Source organism: Theobroma cacao, chromosome 3 (assembly GCF_000208745.1).
Source record: "Theobroma cacao cultivar B97-61/B2 chromosome 3, Criollo_cocoa_genome_V2, whole genome shotgun sequence".
NCBI classification, from domain to species: Eukaryota; Viridiplantae; Streptophyta; class Magnoliopsida; order Malvales; family Malvaceae; genus Theobroma; species Theobroma cacao.
This window is the reverse complement of record NC_030852.1, coordinates 23,481,330-23,500,031: the sequence shown is the minus strand read 5'-3', so window position 1 is coordinate 23,500,031 and position 18,702 is coordinate 23,481,330. Positions and strand designations below refer to the sequence as shown.

General features: G+C 34.4%; 3 protein-coding genes across 3 annotated transcripts; 1 reads left to right on the top strand and 2 right to left on the bottom strand.

The window, feature by feature from the left end:
• LOC18604838 (glycine-rich RNA-binding protein 2, mitochondrial) lies at positions 1,007-4,492 on the top strand. Its single transcript, XM_007037512.2, has 5 exons — positions 1,007-1,115; positions 1,903-2,056; positions 2,144-2,212; positions 2,567-2,673; positions 3,640-4,492. Exons 2-5 carry the CDS (start codon positions 1,912-1,914, stop codon positions 4,249-4,251), a joined length of 933 nt encoding a protein of 310 aa, XP_007037574.2. The 5' UTR covers positions 1,007-1,115; positions 1,903-1,911; the 3' UTR covers positions 4,252-4,492.
• LOC18604837 (pericentriolar material 1 protein) lies at positions 4,753-10,822 on the bottom strand. Its single transcript, XM_018117882.1, has 3 exons — positions 8,916-10,822; positions 7,363-7,793; positions 4,753-5,701 (listed from the first exon to the last, which is right to left on the bottom strand). Exons 1-3 carry the CDS (start codon positions 9,814-9,816, stop codon positions 4,907-4,909), a joined length of 2,127 nt encoding a protein of 708 aa, XP_017973371.1. The 5' UTR covers positions 9,817-10,822; the 3' UTR covers positions 4,753-4,906.
• Positions 13,183-17,267, bottom strand: LOC18604836 (phosphoserine phosphatase, chloroplastic). Its single transcript, XM_007037509.2, has 8 exons — positions 17,012-17,267; positions 16,368-16,599; positions 16,017-16,149; positions 15,825-15,932; positions 14,850-14,943; positions 14,105-14,254; positions 13,977-14,030; positions 13,183-13,499 (listed from the first exon to the last, which is right to left on the bottom strand). The coding sequence occupies exons 2-8, from the start codon at positions 16,588-16,590 to the stop codon at positions 13,374-13,376; spliced, it is 888 nt and encodes a 295-aa protein (XP_007037571.2). The 5' UTR covers positions 16,591-16,599; positions 17,012-17,267; the 3' UTR covers positions 13,183-13,373.

The following is an 18,702-nucleotide window of genomic DNA, read 5'->3' as shown; positions in this document are numbered from 1 at the left end:
GGGACACACAGATGTCATGCTATAAAAATGAAAGAGAAATAATACTTTATCATCATTGAAAATTTATATAAATAAAAAAATAGTAAATGGGTACTCAACTATATTATTAATTCCAACTTATTATGATTAACAAACTTTTCAACAATATTACCATCTTTTTTTTTTTGTATATTACAAGTTAAATGTTTACGAGTACTTATTTTGCTAGAATTTTAAAAATAAACATCACATTTTTAATAAAATTTTTATAAATCAAACACAATAATATTATCTTCCTGTCAATTATTTTTTTAACAATTACATTACTCAATATCCAGGTAATTACAAAAAAAAAATCTTATGTAATATAAAACTGTAAATTTAAATTGTATATATTAAGAAATATGCTATGTACAATATGTTATATATATATATATATATATATATATATATATCGTTAATCTTAATTTTATTCATAATTTAATTCTAATTAATGATCAGAATTATAATATAAATAAATAATAGTATTATAAATAACTCTAACTAAATAGTTTGTATAATTATCTTAACAGAGTTCATATTATATTGAGCTACAGCTGCAAAACTCTTAATTGGGAATTTCTATTTCTTCTGCTTGTTACTTTGAATCTAGTTGGTGTGTTAGGAAGAAACGGAGGCATTGTTCAATAAAATTCATGGACTACACTGATACTCTCACTGACTTACAAACACTAATATTACTGTGACCATATCATTATCACATATAATTTAGAGGTTTTTTACGGTATGAAATATTAAAAAAAAAACCTGCTTACTTGTATTTATGTATTAATATAAATAAATTATATAATGGATAAAAATGCCCAGTCCATTTTCCCTTTTAAAAATTTAAAAGTGATACCAAGATATGAAAAGAAAAACTAAAAATGGAAAAATGCGACATTTTCGAGCTGTTACCAACGCCCGAAACACAGCCCAATTATAAAGTCCCACGTCACACACAATTTCAGCACAAATATCTGGTGTCTGGACTCCGCACCGTCTACATAAACCCCCCCGAGGGTTTTACTCTGGGAAAGAAAGCTGCGAAGAAATACAAAGCAGAGTCCCATTCTCTTACTGCAATAAACAGTAGGGTAGGCTTCGGAAAAGCCCTAAACTTTCTATTCCCTTACTCTGTTTTCATTTTTCATTGTTGATCTGCTCCTTTGGCTGTTCATTTATTTTCTTTGATAGGGTTTCTTTTGGTGAAGTGTTGTTAAAGGTTTTTTTTTTAAGTATCAGATTCCTGTGTCGACGTTTCATATTAATAAATAATGATAGACTTGGATTGTTGTTGATTGGTTGCTTAAGATCAATGGTGGGCTTTTGGGAATGATTGAAAATGGGTATTTAACTGTTGTTATTTTTTGTTGTGGTATTTGAGCTCGAAACTACACGTAGTTTTAGAAAAATCAAGATTTTGATCATTTTTGGTTTTTGGGTTTAAAGTTAAAAATCTTGTAAAATAGGTTCCTTTTGAGTATGTTTTAAGATTTTGCCCTCATAATATTGTTCTTAGCAAAAAATAGCATACATGTTTTGATTAGTGTTTGTTATTTTTGTGGTTTCTTAATAGGTAGTACCCCTTCCTTTTGTATTGCTTTAGAAGCTATCTTGTAAGTGCAATATAAGAGTGATTGTTGTAGTGCCAACTTTTTTTTTTTTTTGCACTTTCTATATAATTATTAAAGTTTGATTTTACCCAAAGCAGTAGATTATAGCTTGTTATTTTGTCTGCCGCTGGTTTATTATTAGTTCCATTGTTATACCACAAGTAAGTTCTTTTAAGAATTACAAGGTTGTAGCTTTTTGTCATTTTACTTTATCAATTTCATTGGCTGAATCTGAACCTATATTTTTTTGAATCTAACTTTCTCTCAGGTTGTAACAATGGCTTTCTTAAGTAAAATTGGAAATATACTTAGGCAAACCACAAATACGCAGATCAATGCTCAGTTGTCTGCATCAAGACCGGGCCTCTTTCAAGTTTTTAGATGCATGTCAACCTCGCCAAGCTCAAAACTTTTTGTGGGAGGTGCATCCATCTTTCCTCTCCATTGTATCATCAAACCATATTCCCTTGTTTTTTTAGGTCTTCTTGTAATTTTTTTTTTAATTGCAGGTATTTCATACTCGACAGATGACCAAAGTCTGAAAGAGGCTTTTGGCAAATATGGTGAAGTTATTGAAGGTATGCTACCATGAATGCATCCTTGGTGTCATGATAAAGGGGATTGAAAAGTCTTGAGATGCTTGAATCTCATTCTCTACATGCCGTTTCAAGTGTTGTATTGGTTTTTGTTTTTGAGTATAAAACATATGTAGGATGAACATTTAGATGTCATCTATGAACTACTTTGGAAATAAATAATTGTTTTTAACTTTGAGCTTGCATGCCTGGGTGCTTGTGCTACTGGTGTACTTCCAGATTTTTCCTCTCATTGGTTTTTTTAATTATTGAATTTCAGAAGTGCATTTGAGTTTGTTTGCTGTTCACTGGTTTTGACTTTGTAATAAGTGCTGATTAATTTGATATTTATTGTAGCAAGAGTGATTGTGGATCGAGAAACAGGCAGGTCCAGAGGATTTGGCTTTGTCACTTACACCAGTACTGAGGATGCTTCTAGTGCACTACAGGCCTTGGATGGACAGGTAATATTATTTAGTTTTTTGAGCAATTACTTATTTCTTTGATATTGGTGGTCATGGAAATATCCACACGTTGATCTTCCTCCTTAAAAAAATTTGATAAAAGTTGACTTTATCAACTTCCATTCAATAGATATGGAATTGGTTAGAGTGCTTTATTTCATTGTCTAAACAAGAAGGGTGAAAATGCAACATTGTTATAGGTGCATACAACCCTGTACAGAGAGACTGAAATTAGAATATAAAGTGCTATCAATGTAGATGCAATGCACTTCTTTGCATTTTGTAATCTCCTGCGTCTTTTGTTCTTTTCATGGTGCTGGAACTCTGGTGAAAGTTCTTACATTGTTCTGGTGAATTTCATCCAAGCCCCTTTCCAGAGAATTTGAAGCAGAAATATTTGACCAGTTGATCACCCTCTTGTGCAAACTTGTAGATTTGAAATTATGGCATCTAAACAATTTATTTATATGTTAAATGCTCTGTCAAAATCACTATTGGTATCTCAAAACATAGTGTCTCCTCTGTCTTGACCTCAATCTTCATGATATAGCTAGTGTGCCTTTGCCATCTTATTTGGTTCATTTTAACATCTGCTACTAAAAGAAGAACTCTTAACTCTTTTCAGTCAGATGTGTTTCATTTCTTTGTTCCATTCGGTACAAGGTCTGCATTAAGTTTGCTTAATGGTCTCACACTCTAGATTATGAACAATTTTCTTTACTTAAAAAAATACATGTAGGCCTTAATTTGCACATTTAAGTCTAAGTAGTGTAGATTTGTCATGCATAGTTTTATCATCTTTTTTGGGTTAATTTGTCTGGTTAAATAAAATGCATTAAAAAATAGTTTTATCATCGTCTACCATGTTGGATTTTACACGAAGGCTATAGCTCCTCTATGTATGTAGTAACGATTTGTGGCAGTTTTTGGTTGATAGGTATTTGTCTGTCTGAATTCTTGTTGCAGGTTCTTCATGGCCGTCAAGTAAGAGTAAACTATGCTGCTGAGCGACCTCCTCGTAACTTTGGAGGTGGAGGTTATAACAGTGGCTATGGTGCTCCTGGTGGAGGTTTTAATAGTGGTTATGGTGGTGGCAGCTATGGTGGTGGTGGCTATGGTGGTGGCGGTTATGGCGGTGGTAACTATGGTGGTGGAAACTATGGAGGTGGCGGTGGCTATGATGGAAATGCTGGTTCCTCTTCTGGAAATTATGGAGGTAATGTTGGATATGGGAGTAACAGTGGTGGCACTGGTAACTATGGAGGCCAAGGTAGTGGTGATAATTATGGCACTGGTGGTGTTGGCTATGGAAATAGTTTTGGTCAATCTGGTGCAAACTCTTATGATAGTGGGAGTTTCAATGTTGCCGGTGGTGGTGGTGGCAGTGATAGTTTTGCTACTGGTGGGTCAGGTGGATATGAAGGTGACAATATGGGATCTGGCGGTGGTGATCAACTTGATAGTGCTGAAGATGGCCACACAGAGGAAGCAGCCAGAGGTTTTGACCAAAACGATCCACTGAATGAGAACTTCAGGGATGATGAGGATGATGGTGGAGACTTTGCCAAAAGGGCATGAAATAAGTGTTTCCGGTTGGATGGACAACTTGTTTCTACCCTGCTTTAAAAGTAGATTGTTTTGGTTTTTAGTTATTAGTTATCATCACTCTTTTCTCTGAACTGTTTTATTTGTCATTTATGTGACTGTCGTCTTTGTAGACGTTGATGCTTTTTTGAGTGTTTCTCATAGAGAAAACTGAATATTCCCTGGAAAAATAATTTTAACTCTCAGGCTGTTGCATCAATTTTATTCATCCGTCTCTCTCTCAAGTCTCAACCACACAAACACACACATATTGGGACACTATTACAGAGGTGGCCGGTTGGAGTCATTGGTCATGATATTTGTGGAATTTTATTCGGTATACAATTTATTATTACTGAGTAAATAGACAAGATGTTATTCAAGAATTTTTGTACCCTCTTGTTGGTTGTATCTTAACATTTGATGTTTTTCTGTTCAAGTCAAGGAGGATGGTTTGAGTTTTCTCTTTCCCTAAACAAAATCTGTAAGTCGATATAAGTTGTTAATAATGTAATATTCTCTTTGTGAAAGTATGGACAAATCAAAAAAGTAAATGGGGAATTTCTGTGCTTAAGAATACAAAGTACTTCTATATGTATACACTGCAAAAATTTTAGTTTCCCCATTTTTTTTCATTTTAATCTCAATGTTATATTTCATACATAGAAAACAGTATCCTCTGTGCGTTTAGCAGTACAGGAGATCCTTTCTTGGTTTTCTCCACAATCTGCTGTATCAGTTGTTTCTCCATCTCATCATCACAATCACTAGATTCATCTTCACTTACACCAATGTCCAGTAATTCCTGTACCCTTGAGGATTGCTCTTCCAATATTCTTCCTTGACCACGAAAGGGTTCCTCTAATATATTCATTGCATTGTGCGTAGGATTTGGCAATGAACCGTTTCTGGTATTTTGACCATCCCATGACATGTTTCCATCAAACATATCCAGCTCCTCATGATAGTTATTTTGATAATGATCCGATGGTGCATCCTCCTCTTCTTCTGACTCATCTACCTTCAACAACTCTTCACAAGCCTCGTTGTATGCATCTAGAGCTTCCCCTGATAAATTCATAACTAGAGGCTTGGACACGCAATCAAACTCTTTGTTAGTTAGACTCTCTGGGGTGGAGGAATTTTTCCATTCACTGCCAGATATCTTCCAAGAGTTCTTAGGCTCTGATTCCATTAGTTTCACCTTCCTCTGGCTGTTCTGGAGGGCTGTCTCAAGTTCCTGTACACGTTCTTCAAGCCTTGATTGAATAACTTCATGCAGACGCAAGCTCAACTCTCGAGGTGAGACTGCATAATTTCCAGAGTGAGTAGTTGAGGTGCCACTTCTATCTTCATTTGGCACAGATTGGACAGGAGCCTGATCCTTGACCTTGTCAGATCTCAATTCACCTTCAGCAAAATCCGCCACAAAATCTGGGTCGAGCTGCGTGAATTTTTAGCTGTATCATTTGGACATACAAGCAAGCTTGGGTGGAAGGAAAAAAATAAATGCAACAGCAAACAGCTAAGTAAAATCACCAAGCTAAATAGACAACTATTTTCTTACTATATATACAGGAAGAAAAGACTATACTTCTCTCAGAATAAATTCACAATGAAAGGTTTCTGCCCTTCCATCATGTTTTGCTTATTTTATTTGCTTGTAACTCCTATAAAATATTCAAAACAGTCAATACACAGCAATGTCATGTGCAAAGAATCAAGCAGCCACGACAGTCATATCTATTGGTAAGAGGTTATCCTTAGAAATATGCAAATGAAAAACAATATGACAACCTTGAAATGTAATTCCAAGAAAAGGCAAATTAACCAAATGTTTTTGTTTGATATGCACTACATCTACCTGTAACATTTGGAGAAATATGCAAATACGTAAACCTGCTGCAAAAAAGGATAAACACCATCTTTCATGGGAAACAAACTACATAATAAAGTGAGAAACAAAAAGGATAAAACGTGTCTTTCATAGTATTTAAAAAGGAAAAGAACTCTAATGGAAGAAATCACATGCTAAACAAGCTGCACACCAGGACAGTGATTAAGAAACTGTGCTTTTACTCAGCTTCCTCTGGCAAGAGACATTATCATCTGACATCAGAAGATATTTATACAAGAAATTCATGCTTCATTAGTCTAATAATTGCAATGCCTTCCCACTCCTTTGTGAATAACACATTGACTAATGTTTGAACCATTGCCTCATCCAACAAGGAAGAGGTTGCATCCTGATCTCTATCATTTCATTCTGATAATTCTTGGACTTTGTGGTTTCGGAGAGAACTTAGGTGAGCTTCCTTAGGTCAAGTTCCTAAGGCTCCTCTTTGAAATTGATTAAATAAAAACTAAAATTTCAAAATTTAAACCGATAGATTGATAGAATCTAGTGAGAAGATCAATAATATGTAAAAATTTAATTAAAAATAGCATGTATGCACAAACTTTGATCGATGTTTATTGAATGGTGAAAACTTTGTCAAAATTTTCAATAAAAATGCCTATTTAAATAAAATATCAAAACATATTCAAATTATTTGAAATTTTATATACTTTATCTATGTAATAAGAGTCTTTCAATCTATTGGTTTGGATTTTCAAATTTATATTTTATTTTATTGTTTTTAATAAGGGGCCTCACAAACTTTGACTTAAGGAACTTTACCTAAGTATTGCCCTCCTGGTTTCTAACTACTACAAAACATATAAAGTACCATCCAGCATCAAACAAGTAAATCAAATGACCAAATATTCTAGTTTTCAAGATTTGAAATTGAACATGAAATATTAAATTTAGAATCAGAAAATTGCATTCTCACGAGATTCAATCAACATAGTTTCATAGTGATTTCTCAAGAAACATTTGCAGAGTACACAAGATAATAAAAAATTAAAGTTCTCAGTATGCATTTTTGATAGTGGTCTTCAGAGAACTGAATAATCTTCCCATGATATTTAAAAAAGAAACTGAAAAAATGCCATACAAGAACTGGTGCAGTCATACACAAGGCTGATGCAAATGCAACAAATAAAGCATCCATTAGACCATCCAAAGAGCTCAAGGGAATGCCACGATAGATACAAGCTTACCTCAACAAGATCAGATAATCTTCTCTCCATATTAGATACATTCATGTTTAGTCCCAACCTCTCAAGTTCAGCTTCAAGCTCTGCTTCAATTTTACTCATAGACTCTGAGCTTTCCTTTACCTTTTCATAATATAATTCTTTACCATCATATCTTGTAGAATTATCTATATTCTGTTCAAGGGAACATGAATTTGTTGCCCTGTCATGAAATGAATTGTCATATGTCTCCTGTGATTCATAATTCTCATTAGCTAGCTCTTTCACTGTCAATGAATCTTTCATCTCAAGTTCTTCTTGTAGATCTTGAACCAAGTTCTCTGTCTGCTTTAACAACCCTTTCAATTTGTCCACTTCCCTTCTATTTCCCATGTAAGAAGATATTAAACCAATAGAAATCCCCAGACAAAATAGAATCGCTCCATGATGTGAACCTGGTAAGTAAAAAAGGATTAGGACATGCAGTTGACTAGACTACAAGAGAAATATCATAAGTATAATGAATGAATAAAATACTAAAAGAAATCTTGACTGAAGACTAGGGTGCCTATTCATCAAAAAAGTGTCCACTGCTTTTCTTGCTAGTACTGAAAGTATATAGATAGACCTTGTATATTAGTGAATACATGGCTTATGTCTAACATAACAAGTGAGTGTAAAATACTATTGCTTCTGGTGCAATGAAGCAAGGGAGACATATTTATGTGCAAAATGTAGAATAAATAAATAAATAAAATTTAATGGCAAATCATGTTCTTCTGCATCAAGCTTAAGCTCCTCTCATAAATCATTGAATTTGGATAAGAACTTATCAAATGCCAAAATAAAGAATTGTTTGAAGAGGCATTAAACATTCCTCTGATTCTTATTTTCCTTGAAGTACCCGTGTCCGACACATTTCCGACTGACATGGGTGTGGAGGTCTAACCCTCCAAATATAAGGAAAAACTTAGAAAAAATAGAATGCACATGTGTTGAACACATACCCACATATGACACTGGCTTTGAGTCCGAGTAACATAGAATGAAAGTATAAGAAACTGTTTCCAATGCTGTTTAACTCATGACGAAGATGGAGAAAAGGTAATTGATCCTACTTATTATTCCTTTTCTTTTTTGAACTCTGGAAGGTCCAACTAGAGTTAACCACCCCAAAAATGCCTGCCCCCCCACCAAAAATAAATAAATAAATAAAAAATGTCCAACAAAATGAAATTACATTGACACTCCTGAGCTTCAGGACTGAAAATGGCAAGTGTAACTGTGTTCACATAAGCAAATATGATGGTAGCATGCTTGTACTCCCTATTTAACCTACGGTAAGTACATATTTTCGGATTACTTCCCTTTCAACATCTAACACATTTAGCAAGAAAGCAAATAATCTGATAGAAAATAGCTTTCAGTAGTAAGAATGACTTCCATTTTTACTTTAATCAAATGAGATGTTTATTTGACTTCTAAGCATAGGCAAGTATTAAGAAACCCCCTCATTTTTCCAAATAGCATTGACATAAAAGGTAATAGCAAAATTCATAACAATGTAAGAACAGTACCTTGTTGTGAATGAAACTGCTTTTCAGTATCAATTTTGCAAGGAATGCTCAGTCTTCCATTGCGCACGCTTCCTCTCTTAAATTTCAACTTCTTGGGGAGATCCAAAGACTCGATTTTCGGCAATGGAGGAATCCCGGGCACATATCCACTCTTTTTGAAAGTGGCTTCATTATGCAGCTTATTGTCCCCGGTTACATTTGATCCACTAGAAAAATCATGACTTGCTCTGCTGATTATTCGGCTTCCATCAGTTATGAGCAATGGTCTCAAAGTTGGCGTTGATGGCGATGGAAGGGAACTAAGTACGTACTCCTCCATTTTAACATGTTGCATATACAGCTGAGCCATGAGACAACTATCTAGGGAAGTTAGAGGTTTAAGCAAACGTCCATATGAAATTTTAGTTTTAAGAGAGCTTCTTTTCCTCATAGAATCACTAAAAGAGTCCATTCTAGTGATAGAAGGTTTAGCAGAATTACCACCACTATCAGCACCAGACTCCTTTCCACATTTATCTTCTCTCAGGTTTTCATTTGTCAAGAATCCAGGTGCTAAACTTGATAGACAAATTACATTATGATCTGTGTGATTTCCCAAGCTTCCCACCTTTTCACCATAAAATCCAATCGTCGACTCCACTTCTGCAGCTGAAGTGACATTTAAATGGTAAATATCCGAAACTTTCCTATCTGAAACCTCTCTTGCATCTGGAGAAACATCTTCCTGGAGTTTCCTTCTCGGAGACAATTTGCAGAAGGGACCCTTCCCGCTATCAGCCTTTCCAATTCTTGAATTCCCAGAAGAAAACTCTGGAAAGCCATTCCTATCCTTCGAAAGATTTTTCCAATATTTAGCAAAATATCCAGCAGCTGCTGCTGCTGCAACAAGCCATGAATCCATTTCTGCTCGTCCACAGAAATTTCAGAGACTACCCAAGTTCCACAGCACAAAAGTTTACCTTTATTTCAATTCTCAACACCCAAAACCTCAAAGCAACAATTTCCATGAATCCAAGTATGAAAAGAAAATATCTTTGGCCTTTCACACTTCAGCACAATAATCAAGTAGAGAATGAGAAATCTTATTGAATTATGAAACAGCGCCAATTTAACGAAAACAGATTTTCTCATTTGTCTCCCTGACAAGAACTTTTCATATAACAGAAAACAATGTGCAAGCCAGGATGGAAACTCCTCCAACTCAACAATCAATTCCAGGAACTTAACGAAGACAATGAAATAATAAACCAGCCAACATAAAACTAAAGGAACGAACAAAAATGAGCTTCCTAAATCTACAATCTTGAGACAATCAAACACTACGGCACAAACAACAGCAGCCTGAATAGCTGTCAAAAACATAAACTTTATTCAACGGGACGCAAACTATAGACAGCCAAACCCATAAATGAACAAAATCCCATTTCCTAAGACAAACTGCTTAGACGTCACAAACAGCAACAACCCTAAAAACAACAACCCATCTCTGAAAATGATATAAAAATCCAAGCTTTACCAATATGAAAACAACCTCAGCAATGCAAAACCCATTGAATGAAGGAACCCCATTGCACCCAAAACGAAGCTGATAAAATTGGCTCTTGCTGCTTCAACTATAACAACAAGATAAAAAAGAAAAAAAGGGGCTTACTTTCTTCTTTTTTTTTTTTTCTCTTTTTCGAGAATCAGTTAAGCTGTGAAGCAAAATCTAGCAGACCCAAGTTTCAAAAAAGATGTTTTTTGTTATGGTTGAATCTCAGAGATTGGATTCCTTGGAAGAATAAGATCCGTTGCTCTGTTATCTACAAAGGCTACATTCACCTGCATCCACCCCTGTTACTAATGCTTTTTCTAGCTTTTTCTCAATAAAAACAAACACAGGGCTTTTCAAGGTACTAACAACAAACACATTACTACTAATATCATTTTAAAAAAATTTTCTCCTTTAAAAAAAAAAAAAAGGGATGAGATAAAATCACTGGTATGATTTTTATTTTTTGTGGACCAACTGACCCCGCCAACACCACCAACTTAGTCCATTTCATGTACCCTAAATTCCTAATATGAAAAATAGACAACCTGAATAATGGGTTTTTATTTTTTTGGATTTTAACGGCAGGGAGTCTTAGAAAACGGTTGTCTTGAGAGGGCCGGCGAAGGTCTATATACATATAATATTATTGAAATATATATATATATATAATCACTTGAAAAATTGTAAAGTCCCAAGCCAAAATTTGGGTATTTGAGTAAACGGATTTAAGTCTCTTAGAAGAATAATCTTCAACTTTCTCCCTCCATTTATAAATGAAATGGTCAATTTCCATAGCTTTGCGCATATTTAACTTTTCTTTCTTTTATAAAAAAGGGAACCTTTTTCTTGTTCATTCTAATATTTTGGTGAGGGACAATGTCAACTCTTTATACCTAACCCTGGAGGGGCCCGAGGGTCCCAAAAATTTAATCTCAAACAGGTATATCTCGGTCTATTCTTTGGGTAGATTTGGCATCTGAAATACTTGTCTTTTGGCCTTGGGGCCTTTCTTTCTAATCTTTTGAAATTTGCAAAAGGGAAGTGCATCATGTGCATGTGATGTGAGGAGCCTTTGAAAAGGACTCACTTTGTCCATTGACATGATCGTCCATGGCCGAGGAGGAGGAACCAATGTTTGCTTGCTGGGATTGATCATATCTACTTCCACCAATAACTCCTACCTTGACACTTGGGGCAGTTACTAGATTCATTGGGGAATTATGGAATTCCCGCGTAAATGATACTTGGTTGTGATGTAATTAATGGATAATCTACTTTTTGTTAAAGCAAGTGATTCCATCGTCATATTATAATTATGATACTTCACTTTTTTCTTTTAATCAATTTACAACTTTTGCACAAACAGATTTACATTTAACCCTTTTGACCAATATTGTTATTTGAATTTACTATTCATTCTTCAATTTTTGGAGCTTATGTTTTCTTTTTCCCGTGTTACCATAAGCGGCAAAAGAAATGTAAGCTTGGAAACAGATTGCTCGAGCTGGGTATACTTGTTTAAAGACAGAATTAATATTATAATAAAATTTTGTGAGATAATTGATTTTTGACAATAAGAATAATTAAATCTAAACTTACATGTAATTTTCTGGTTTTATTTAAATTGTTTCAGGGTTGTGGTCTGTTTTGAGTAAAAATCTCATCTCCTTCGATTTGAACTGGAATGTATGTATGGGCCAGAACAATGCCATTTAGCAATTGTATAAAATAATAGGACAAAAATTTGTAGAGACGCCAATGAGAAAGGATAAATGGGTAGGTATGGAAATTGGACATTAGTAAAGTTTTTTTTGCCCTTTTAGAACAATGGAGGTGCACTGGACTTAGGATCTTACGGGATATACGTGGAGAAGATGAAAGTATTTTATGATTAAGAAGATTTAATAATTCTAGAACAAAGCACAGGTTATTTGCAAACTTTTAGAAATTAATTGCACATTCACAAACATTTATGGTTTAGTCTTACAGATATAAAGTAAGAAATTGAATACATACATCTATCTATCACTGAATTGAAAAGTGTAAAAGGGGTGGTGTGGAGGGCCACAAAGAGTTGATTGAATGAATCCTATTATTATTATTGTTATTATTATTATTCATTTATGAATGATCAAACATAATAGATTTATTAGTGACACACCACCTTCTCTTTCTTTTCTTTAGGAACAAGAAAGTTGAACAATTCAGATCAATGAAGTGGGTAGCAGCTTAATTCAAAGAGTCGTCAAATAATCTGCGAAGAAATAAAGTAAGAATGCTACGAGGGCTAGTTGGCATTGATTAATGCATGGAACAAACGGCGATCTGTCCAAAACTGACTTATCATGGGCTTGGACGTGCCAATAAGTTCCTTGTTTTGGGCCTAAATATCCGACCCAATCCGCACGTCTTGACCATCAACCTAGTCATATCGTTGTTATATGTAGTCATTATGAGGTTTTGACACCCAGGAGAAGAGCAAAACTTAAGTCAAGTGAAACACATACTTCTATGCTTATTTGACCAATCTAGTTAAATTTACATACTAAATCCAGTTCTATTGGGACCTATGACTACATTTTTATGCAACATTGTCTCAACTTCCAATCCACAAATATACATAATTCATGCTCTATCTTAACACCTGCCAATGCCATTCACTTGTTGCAATTTCCACAATGCTTTCTATAGCACAAGGAATGAGCCACGGAGAAGATTTCTCACCTAAGAAAATGAGTATGAAGATGTAAAGCATCGGCATTTACAATGCGGAAAGAACATGAAACAACCCCTCGTTATTCATTTTCTGAGTTTTATACACTTAAACCTATAGCAAAAAATTATGAAGAATGCATGCATAAAACACATGTGCACAAAACTTGTAACAGAAAAGAAAAAGGCATAAAAATCGGAAAGTAAACAAGCTACTCCAAGGCATTTATAAGATCTCTGAAGTTGAAGATCAACCAATTAGCTTTCACCGCAACAGCCTCCCGAAGTTGAACACCAGCATAGCAAATAAACAAGTCAGCACCTCCTGGTTTACGGGCCTATATTTGAAGCAAAATGGGAGAAATAAAGAAAATGTGAAAATCCCATTGATATAGAAAAATGCTGCTCAAAGACAATTAAGGGAAGCAATCAGAAATTGCCCAACAAACCTATAGGATGCTCAACAATATAACTAAATTTAATGAAGAGACAATAAGCTTAACCCTGAATATTTAATTACTGGGCACTTCTCCCATTACATTCCACACCCTCCATCCTCCAAATAAAAAAAAAAAAAAACTTATGACCTTTTAGTTTTTCTGCACTCTCCTTCTTTCCACACACATACAGAGGTATATTTGAAAAATTTCATCAAGCCCTTTAAAGCATATTGAAAATAAAAGTATCTTCCTCTCTAAACAGGCACGGAAATGTCACACAAAGGAAAGGTCATTGGGGAAAAAAATTATGAACTTCACCCAATCCTTAAATAAAGATGAACTATATTTAGAAGAAATTCGGATGAATTTACAAACCTCAAGATCAGTAGCACCATCACCAATCATGACTAAGACCTTATATCCCTGAGCCTGGAAAATTACTTTAATTGACTTAGTAATGTAATTTTTAGCCAGCCAATGCAAAAAGCTGCCACAAGACTCACCTTTCTTATTTGTTGAACAGCAGCGGCTTTTCCTCCACTCCTTGAAGTAGGCTCATTAGCATCAAAACCGAGAAACTCTCCAGAACTTCCAAAGAGCAGGTTATTGGCAAAAATGTTTTCTTGTGGAATTCCAAGGATTGATGCAACAGGCTACAAACAAACTTTCTCAATTAACCATCTTCTGGCAGGAGTATTCCACTAAGAATTGTGAAGATTATATTACTATCTAATGACATGCCTCTTCCAATAGTAATGAGCCTACATGCTTAATACTAACTCTAAACTGATAAAGCAGAAAATGAGATCCTTTGCCACATTGTGTGGTTGTAGAATAACATTACCCATCTATGCGTTATAAATGAAGGCATTTAAGTATTCAGGCTGAGCATTTTCTTTTAACCATTTTCATTCAGCTTCAACATGTTTAAAGAATTAAAGAACAAGAAATCATAAATCTCTTTCCAGAAAGAGTATCATGCTTAAATTGTCTTTAATCTAGTTGATTGTTCCTACGTCATCATCTGCTGTCTGTATAGGAACTAATGTCATGCAAGGATTGCCAATTTGCATTAAATTGTTTGGCATGAGCCTCAAGTTCTCCAGTTTCTCAAGTTCCAACTTCCATCATTAAAAATATTGGTTGATCACAGTTAATTGGAAAAACGAAAATCCACATGAATGCCTTATCAAAAATAAGTAAAAAATATGAATGGTCTTTCCAGTGTTTTGCAGCATAGTAGCATACATTGATCATTTGGTGGAAGCCCCCAGAGATTAGATAAACATTGGTATTTGTAGCCTTCAGCTTCTTGACTAATTCTTCCATGCCAGGAGAAATCCTGAAAAGAAGAATAATGAGCATGGCTCTTTTTCAGAATACCTCATGAATTATTTGGCAATCATCAGGTTTTAGAGAAGAAAAAAACTAAGACAAACACAAAAAGAATATTGTAACAAAAAAAATATAAAAGACAACTCAAAATGGTTTATTCATCAAGGAGTTGATACCCTTCTACCATTATTTTTCTATAACAATTTTCTAGAGAACATCATAGTTTTGGTTTAGAGAATTGGTACATGTTGCTTTATCAATATTCAGAATGCCCTTATGCAAGGGGCAAATTTAAATTTAAATTTTTTTCTTGAATTTAATTTAAATTACAAATTATTACACAGTTAATCTGAAATTTCTGCAAATAATGACTATGATGTGATGATCAAATCAAAGGCTGAGAAGTACAGGTCCTGTTAAATCTTAACATCATCTTAAAAATAAAAAAAGAAAGAGAAAAAAAGGGACTAGAAATTAGTTTTACTCGCCTTGCTTAGGTGGTTAGGTTTAAGGTGCCGAAATATCTAGGATCTTGGTTAAAGGTTATGATGGATGTTTTAGAAACAATGTTATTCAGTGAAATAGCAGCTCCAGAATTTTGTTTTATCATAGTGTAACAACATTAAAATAATGTAGGAGCTAAAATGAAACTTGTTTGCTTGTCAAGTGAGCCTCAAACTTTAGAACTAGACATAATATAAAATAAAATGATGTGAAAATATTTAATGCAAATACTGAACAAATGGCAGCATGAACACTGTTAGGTTCAAGCAAATCATGGCTTCTTAGCAGAATGTACTAATTTCACTCCACAAACTACCCAAACATCCTAGTCATATGTTGAACATAACAAGTTATAAACAAGACAGTGAAGTACAAGCCTCATACCTTGGTGGTCTTTTCTCAAGAAAATCCTGGACTTGAGCCAGGGAAGGTTTGAACAAAGACAATCTGGCAGCCAAGGCCTCCTCAAAAGGAACGGAACCACCCATCGCTCTATCAAACCAAAACCAGAATCAACTATCTAAGCTCTACAACATCAAAGGAATTGAAGTACTCAAAATGAATTGGACAACCAACCTTGCAGTCCATTCTGCAACAGCCTTTCCAGCCCCACAAAATTCTGCAAGTTCATCTATGCCCTCATCTGTGCACACAGTGCTATCCACATCAAAGCACACTGCATCAGCACTTCTCCACAGCTCAAGTACCACTATAACGTAATAAAGGCAACTATCAATAAAAGCAATCACCATACCAGTAAAAGACATTGAAAAGTTAATTAAAAACTGACCAAGCATTCATCATTGAAGTCCATAAAATTCAAAAACCATTATAAGCTTAGATTTAAACCCATTTCCTACTTTCTATCCAAAACCATTGGAACTCAACTAAAGCAATATAAGATCGCTAGAACTACAAAAATAAAACCTTTTGAAGGCTGCTTATTATCAAAGTGGCCAGTAGTTGAGGCTTCTAATGGTTGAACTGAAGCAGCAATCGACTTGAACGACTTAGGACGTTTCATCATCCAAACTTGACCTCCATTCGAGATTTTTTGTAACTTCAAGGAAAATGTAGGGAGAAAAGCAGAGTAATGCTGTCTACGAGAAGCTTGAATCGAGATGATTCGTGAAGTCGCCAAGCCTTCCATCAAAATGACCTGTTTCCAACAATCCAAAATAGTAAAGCAAAATCCTCCAATACCAAGAACAATCAAAACTTAAATCAGATAACATGCCAATCTCGCCATATTCAGCAGAAACATAAAAACCCATTTCAATAACAAAGTTAGTCATCGTACAATTACGAAAAAAAGAATACAAAAGAAACACATTTAGGGAGGCATGGAATGATTTCATCATATAAAACAACAACCCAGATTCAGAGATTTTACAAGTACAACAAAGCTAATCCTCTCATTTTCTCCGCAAGCAAAACAAAGGAAAACAGAGAAGGGAATTATCACCCTAAATGAAGGGAAAAGAAAGAACGAAAAACAGAAAACATAAATACATGCAGAATGCAACAAAACGAAGAACCCAAAAAGGAAAAGGTGAAAAAGCGAAGCTTACTGCTGTCCTTCAGAGATAAATAAGATGTTTAGCTATCGAAACCTTTGTTCGTGAATGGTGACGGCTTCCTCTTTGATTCCCTGTTTTCGGATCTCTCCTCTCTTTTATATTTTCCAAGTTGTTGGAGCTTCTCTTTTTGCTGTCAGTGCGCACTCCCTCCCCCGACAACCATAATCGAAATTACCCAAAAAGATTCCCGGTTCAGGGTAATTTACACACCCCCCACTCGTGGTTGGTGAAGACCGAACCCTTTCTATGATCTGTTCCTTTTTATATATATATATATATATATGATTTATTTGAGTCTTTAAAAGGTCAAAACTACTTGATTTCTAAAAATGGAAAGCCAGAATTGGCGGCGTTATACTCAAGGGAAACTATCATCTTGATGAGACATTGTCCAAAGGCTTGCATTAACCATGAAATTGGACATGAAGCCAACAGGTAAACTATCCTTGCTCCAACCTAAAGACGTTCAGATATAGAATAAGTGAAGGAGTTTGGTTGAGGATGACTTGAAATGAATCAATAGCATCAACTAACCGTGTAAATGAGATATTATACTGACACAGTTCTATTGAATTTTAAAGTAAATATCAATATTCAGCAAAATAAAATGGTCCCATTTAATCAAAGCTATACCATTGTGATTGAAAAATGAGCAATAAACCACAAAAAGTTAGTTTAATATTTTAATTTATACAGTTATTTCGTACATGTAGGACATTTTTAATAATAATAAGTATATCCACATACATTAGATGAAATAAAGAAGAAAGAGACTTTTAAATAAAGAGGATAATAAATTTATAATAATTGGATTAAAATAAGTTAAAGTGTAAATTGGAGCCTTTTCAAGCCGTGTTTAAATTTAAATTTTTTTTAATTTAAATTAACTGTTAATTGTACCTAAGTAATAAATATTTATGTCTTTAAATAGATTTTCCTTTGGTTCTAAAGAACATAAAGAATCAACTTAAAAATTTCTTTTATATCTTTCATAATAATTTTTAAATTTTTTCTTTACTATTTTGTTAAAAAAAATGCTAGTTGATTGTAAAAAAATTTTATAAAAGTTTGGTAATCTTGTCTTGCACAGATGGATGCTCATTGGATTATTTTCGTCAACCAAAACGCAATTAATCATTTTGATTTATTAAATTCTCGAGATTTATCATCTATAATCTTTCTACATAAAAATAAATAAAATTTTAAAAACAATCATACTATACACATTCTGAAACCATTTCATTAGTCCGATAAAATTTGGAGATGATTGTTACATGATTTCATGTCACGATGCATTTGATGACAACAGGAGTATAGAGGCAGAGGAATTTTGGGCATTAGATTTGTGGAACAGATAACTGCCCCCTCTCATATCCTTTAAACAGAATGCACTAAAAGGAAAGACTATGCTATGTACACAACATTCATCGGAACAAGAAGCTGAGGGAGATGGTCGGGATTCTGATGGTAGAAAGCGAAAGGGGAAGCCAACTGGGAGAGTGAAAAACTTGGAGAGGAAGTTGGCAAGGAGGAGCAAACAGAGGGAACCACCTGAGTCCTATGATGCAGTGCAAGGAAAATCATCTCTTTAAGATCGTAGACATCTAGGCTTGCAGTTTCTATCTACATTTAATTAAGCTTTTAAATTACCTTGCATTTTGCAATTGCATTGATTGTAGATG

What these genes read in the sequence shown, in the direction of transcription:
- LOC18604837 (XM_018117882.1), bottom strand. Translation starts at nt 9,816, where the DNA reads ATGGATTCATGGCTTGTTGCAGCAGCAGCAGCTGCTGGATATTTTGCT. An exon ending in GCAGTTTCATTCACAACAAG is followed by an intron (nt 7,794 to 8,915) that starts GTACTGTTCTTA and finishes TTTACTTACCAG; the next exon opens with GTTCACATCATGGAGCGATT. An exon ending in GATTATCTGATCTTGTTGAG is followed by an intron (nt 5,702 to 7,362) that starts GTAAGCTTGTAT and finishes AAATTCACGCAG; the next exon opens with CTCGACCCAGATTTTGTGGC.
- LOC18604836 (XM_007037509.2), bottom strand. Translation starts at nt 16,590, where the DNA reads ATGGAAGGCTTGGCGACTTCACGAATCATCTCGATTCAAGCTTCTCGT. An exon ending in GCTTCCACCAAATGATCAAT is followed by an intron (nt 14,255 to 14,849) that starts GTATGCTACTAT and finishes GTTTGTTTGTAG; the next exon opens with CCTGTTGCATCAATCCTTGG. An exon ending in ATGGTGCTACTGATCTTGAG is followed by an intron (nt 13,500 to 13,976) that starts GTTTGTAAATTC and finishes CTTCAAATATAG; the next exon opens with GCCCGTAAACCAGGAGGTGC.
- LOC18604838 (XM_007037512.2), top strand. Translation starts at nt 1,912, where the DNA reads ATGGCTTTCTTAAGTAAAATTGGAAATATACTTAGGCAAACCACAAAT. An exon ending in CTCAAAACTTTTTGTGGGAG is followed by an intron (nt 2,057 to 2,143) that starts GTGCATCCATCT and finishes TTTTAATTGCAG; the next exon opens with GTATTTCATACTCGACAGAT. An exon ending in ATATGGTGAAGTTATTGAAG is followed by an intron (nt 2,213 to 2,566) that starts GTATGCTACCAT and finishes TATTTATTGTAG; the next exon opens with CAAGAGTGATTGTGGATCGA.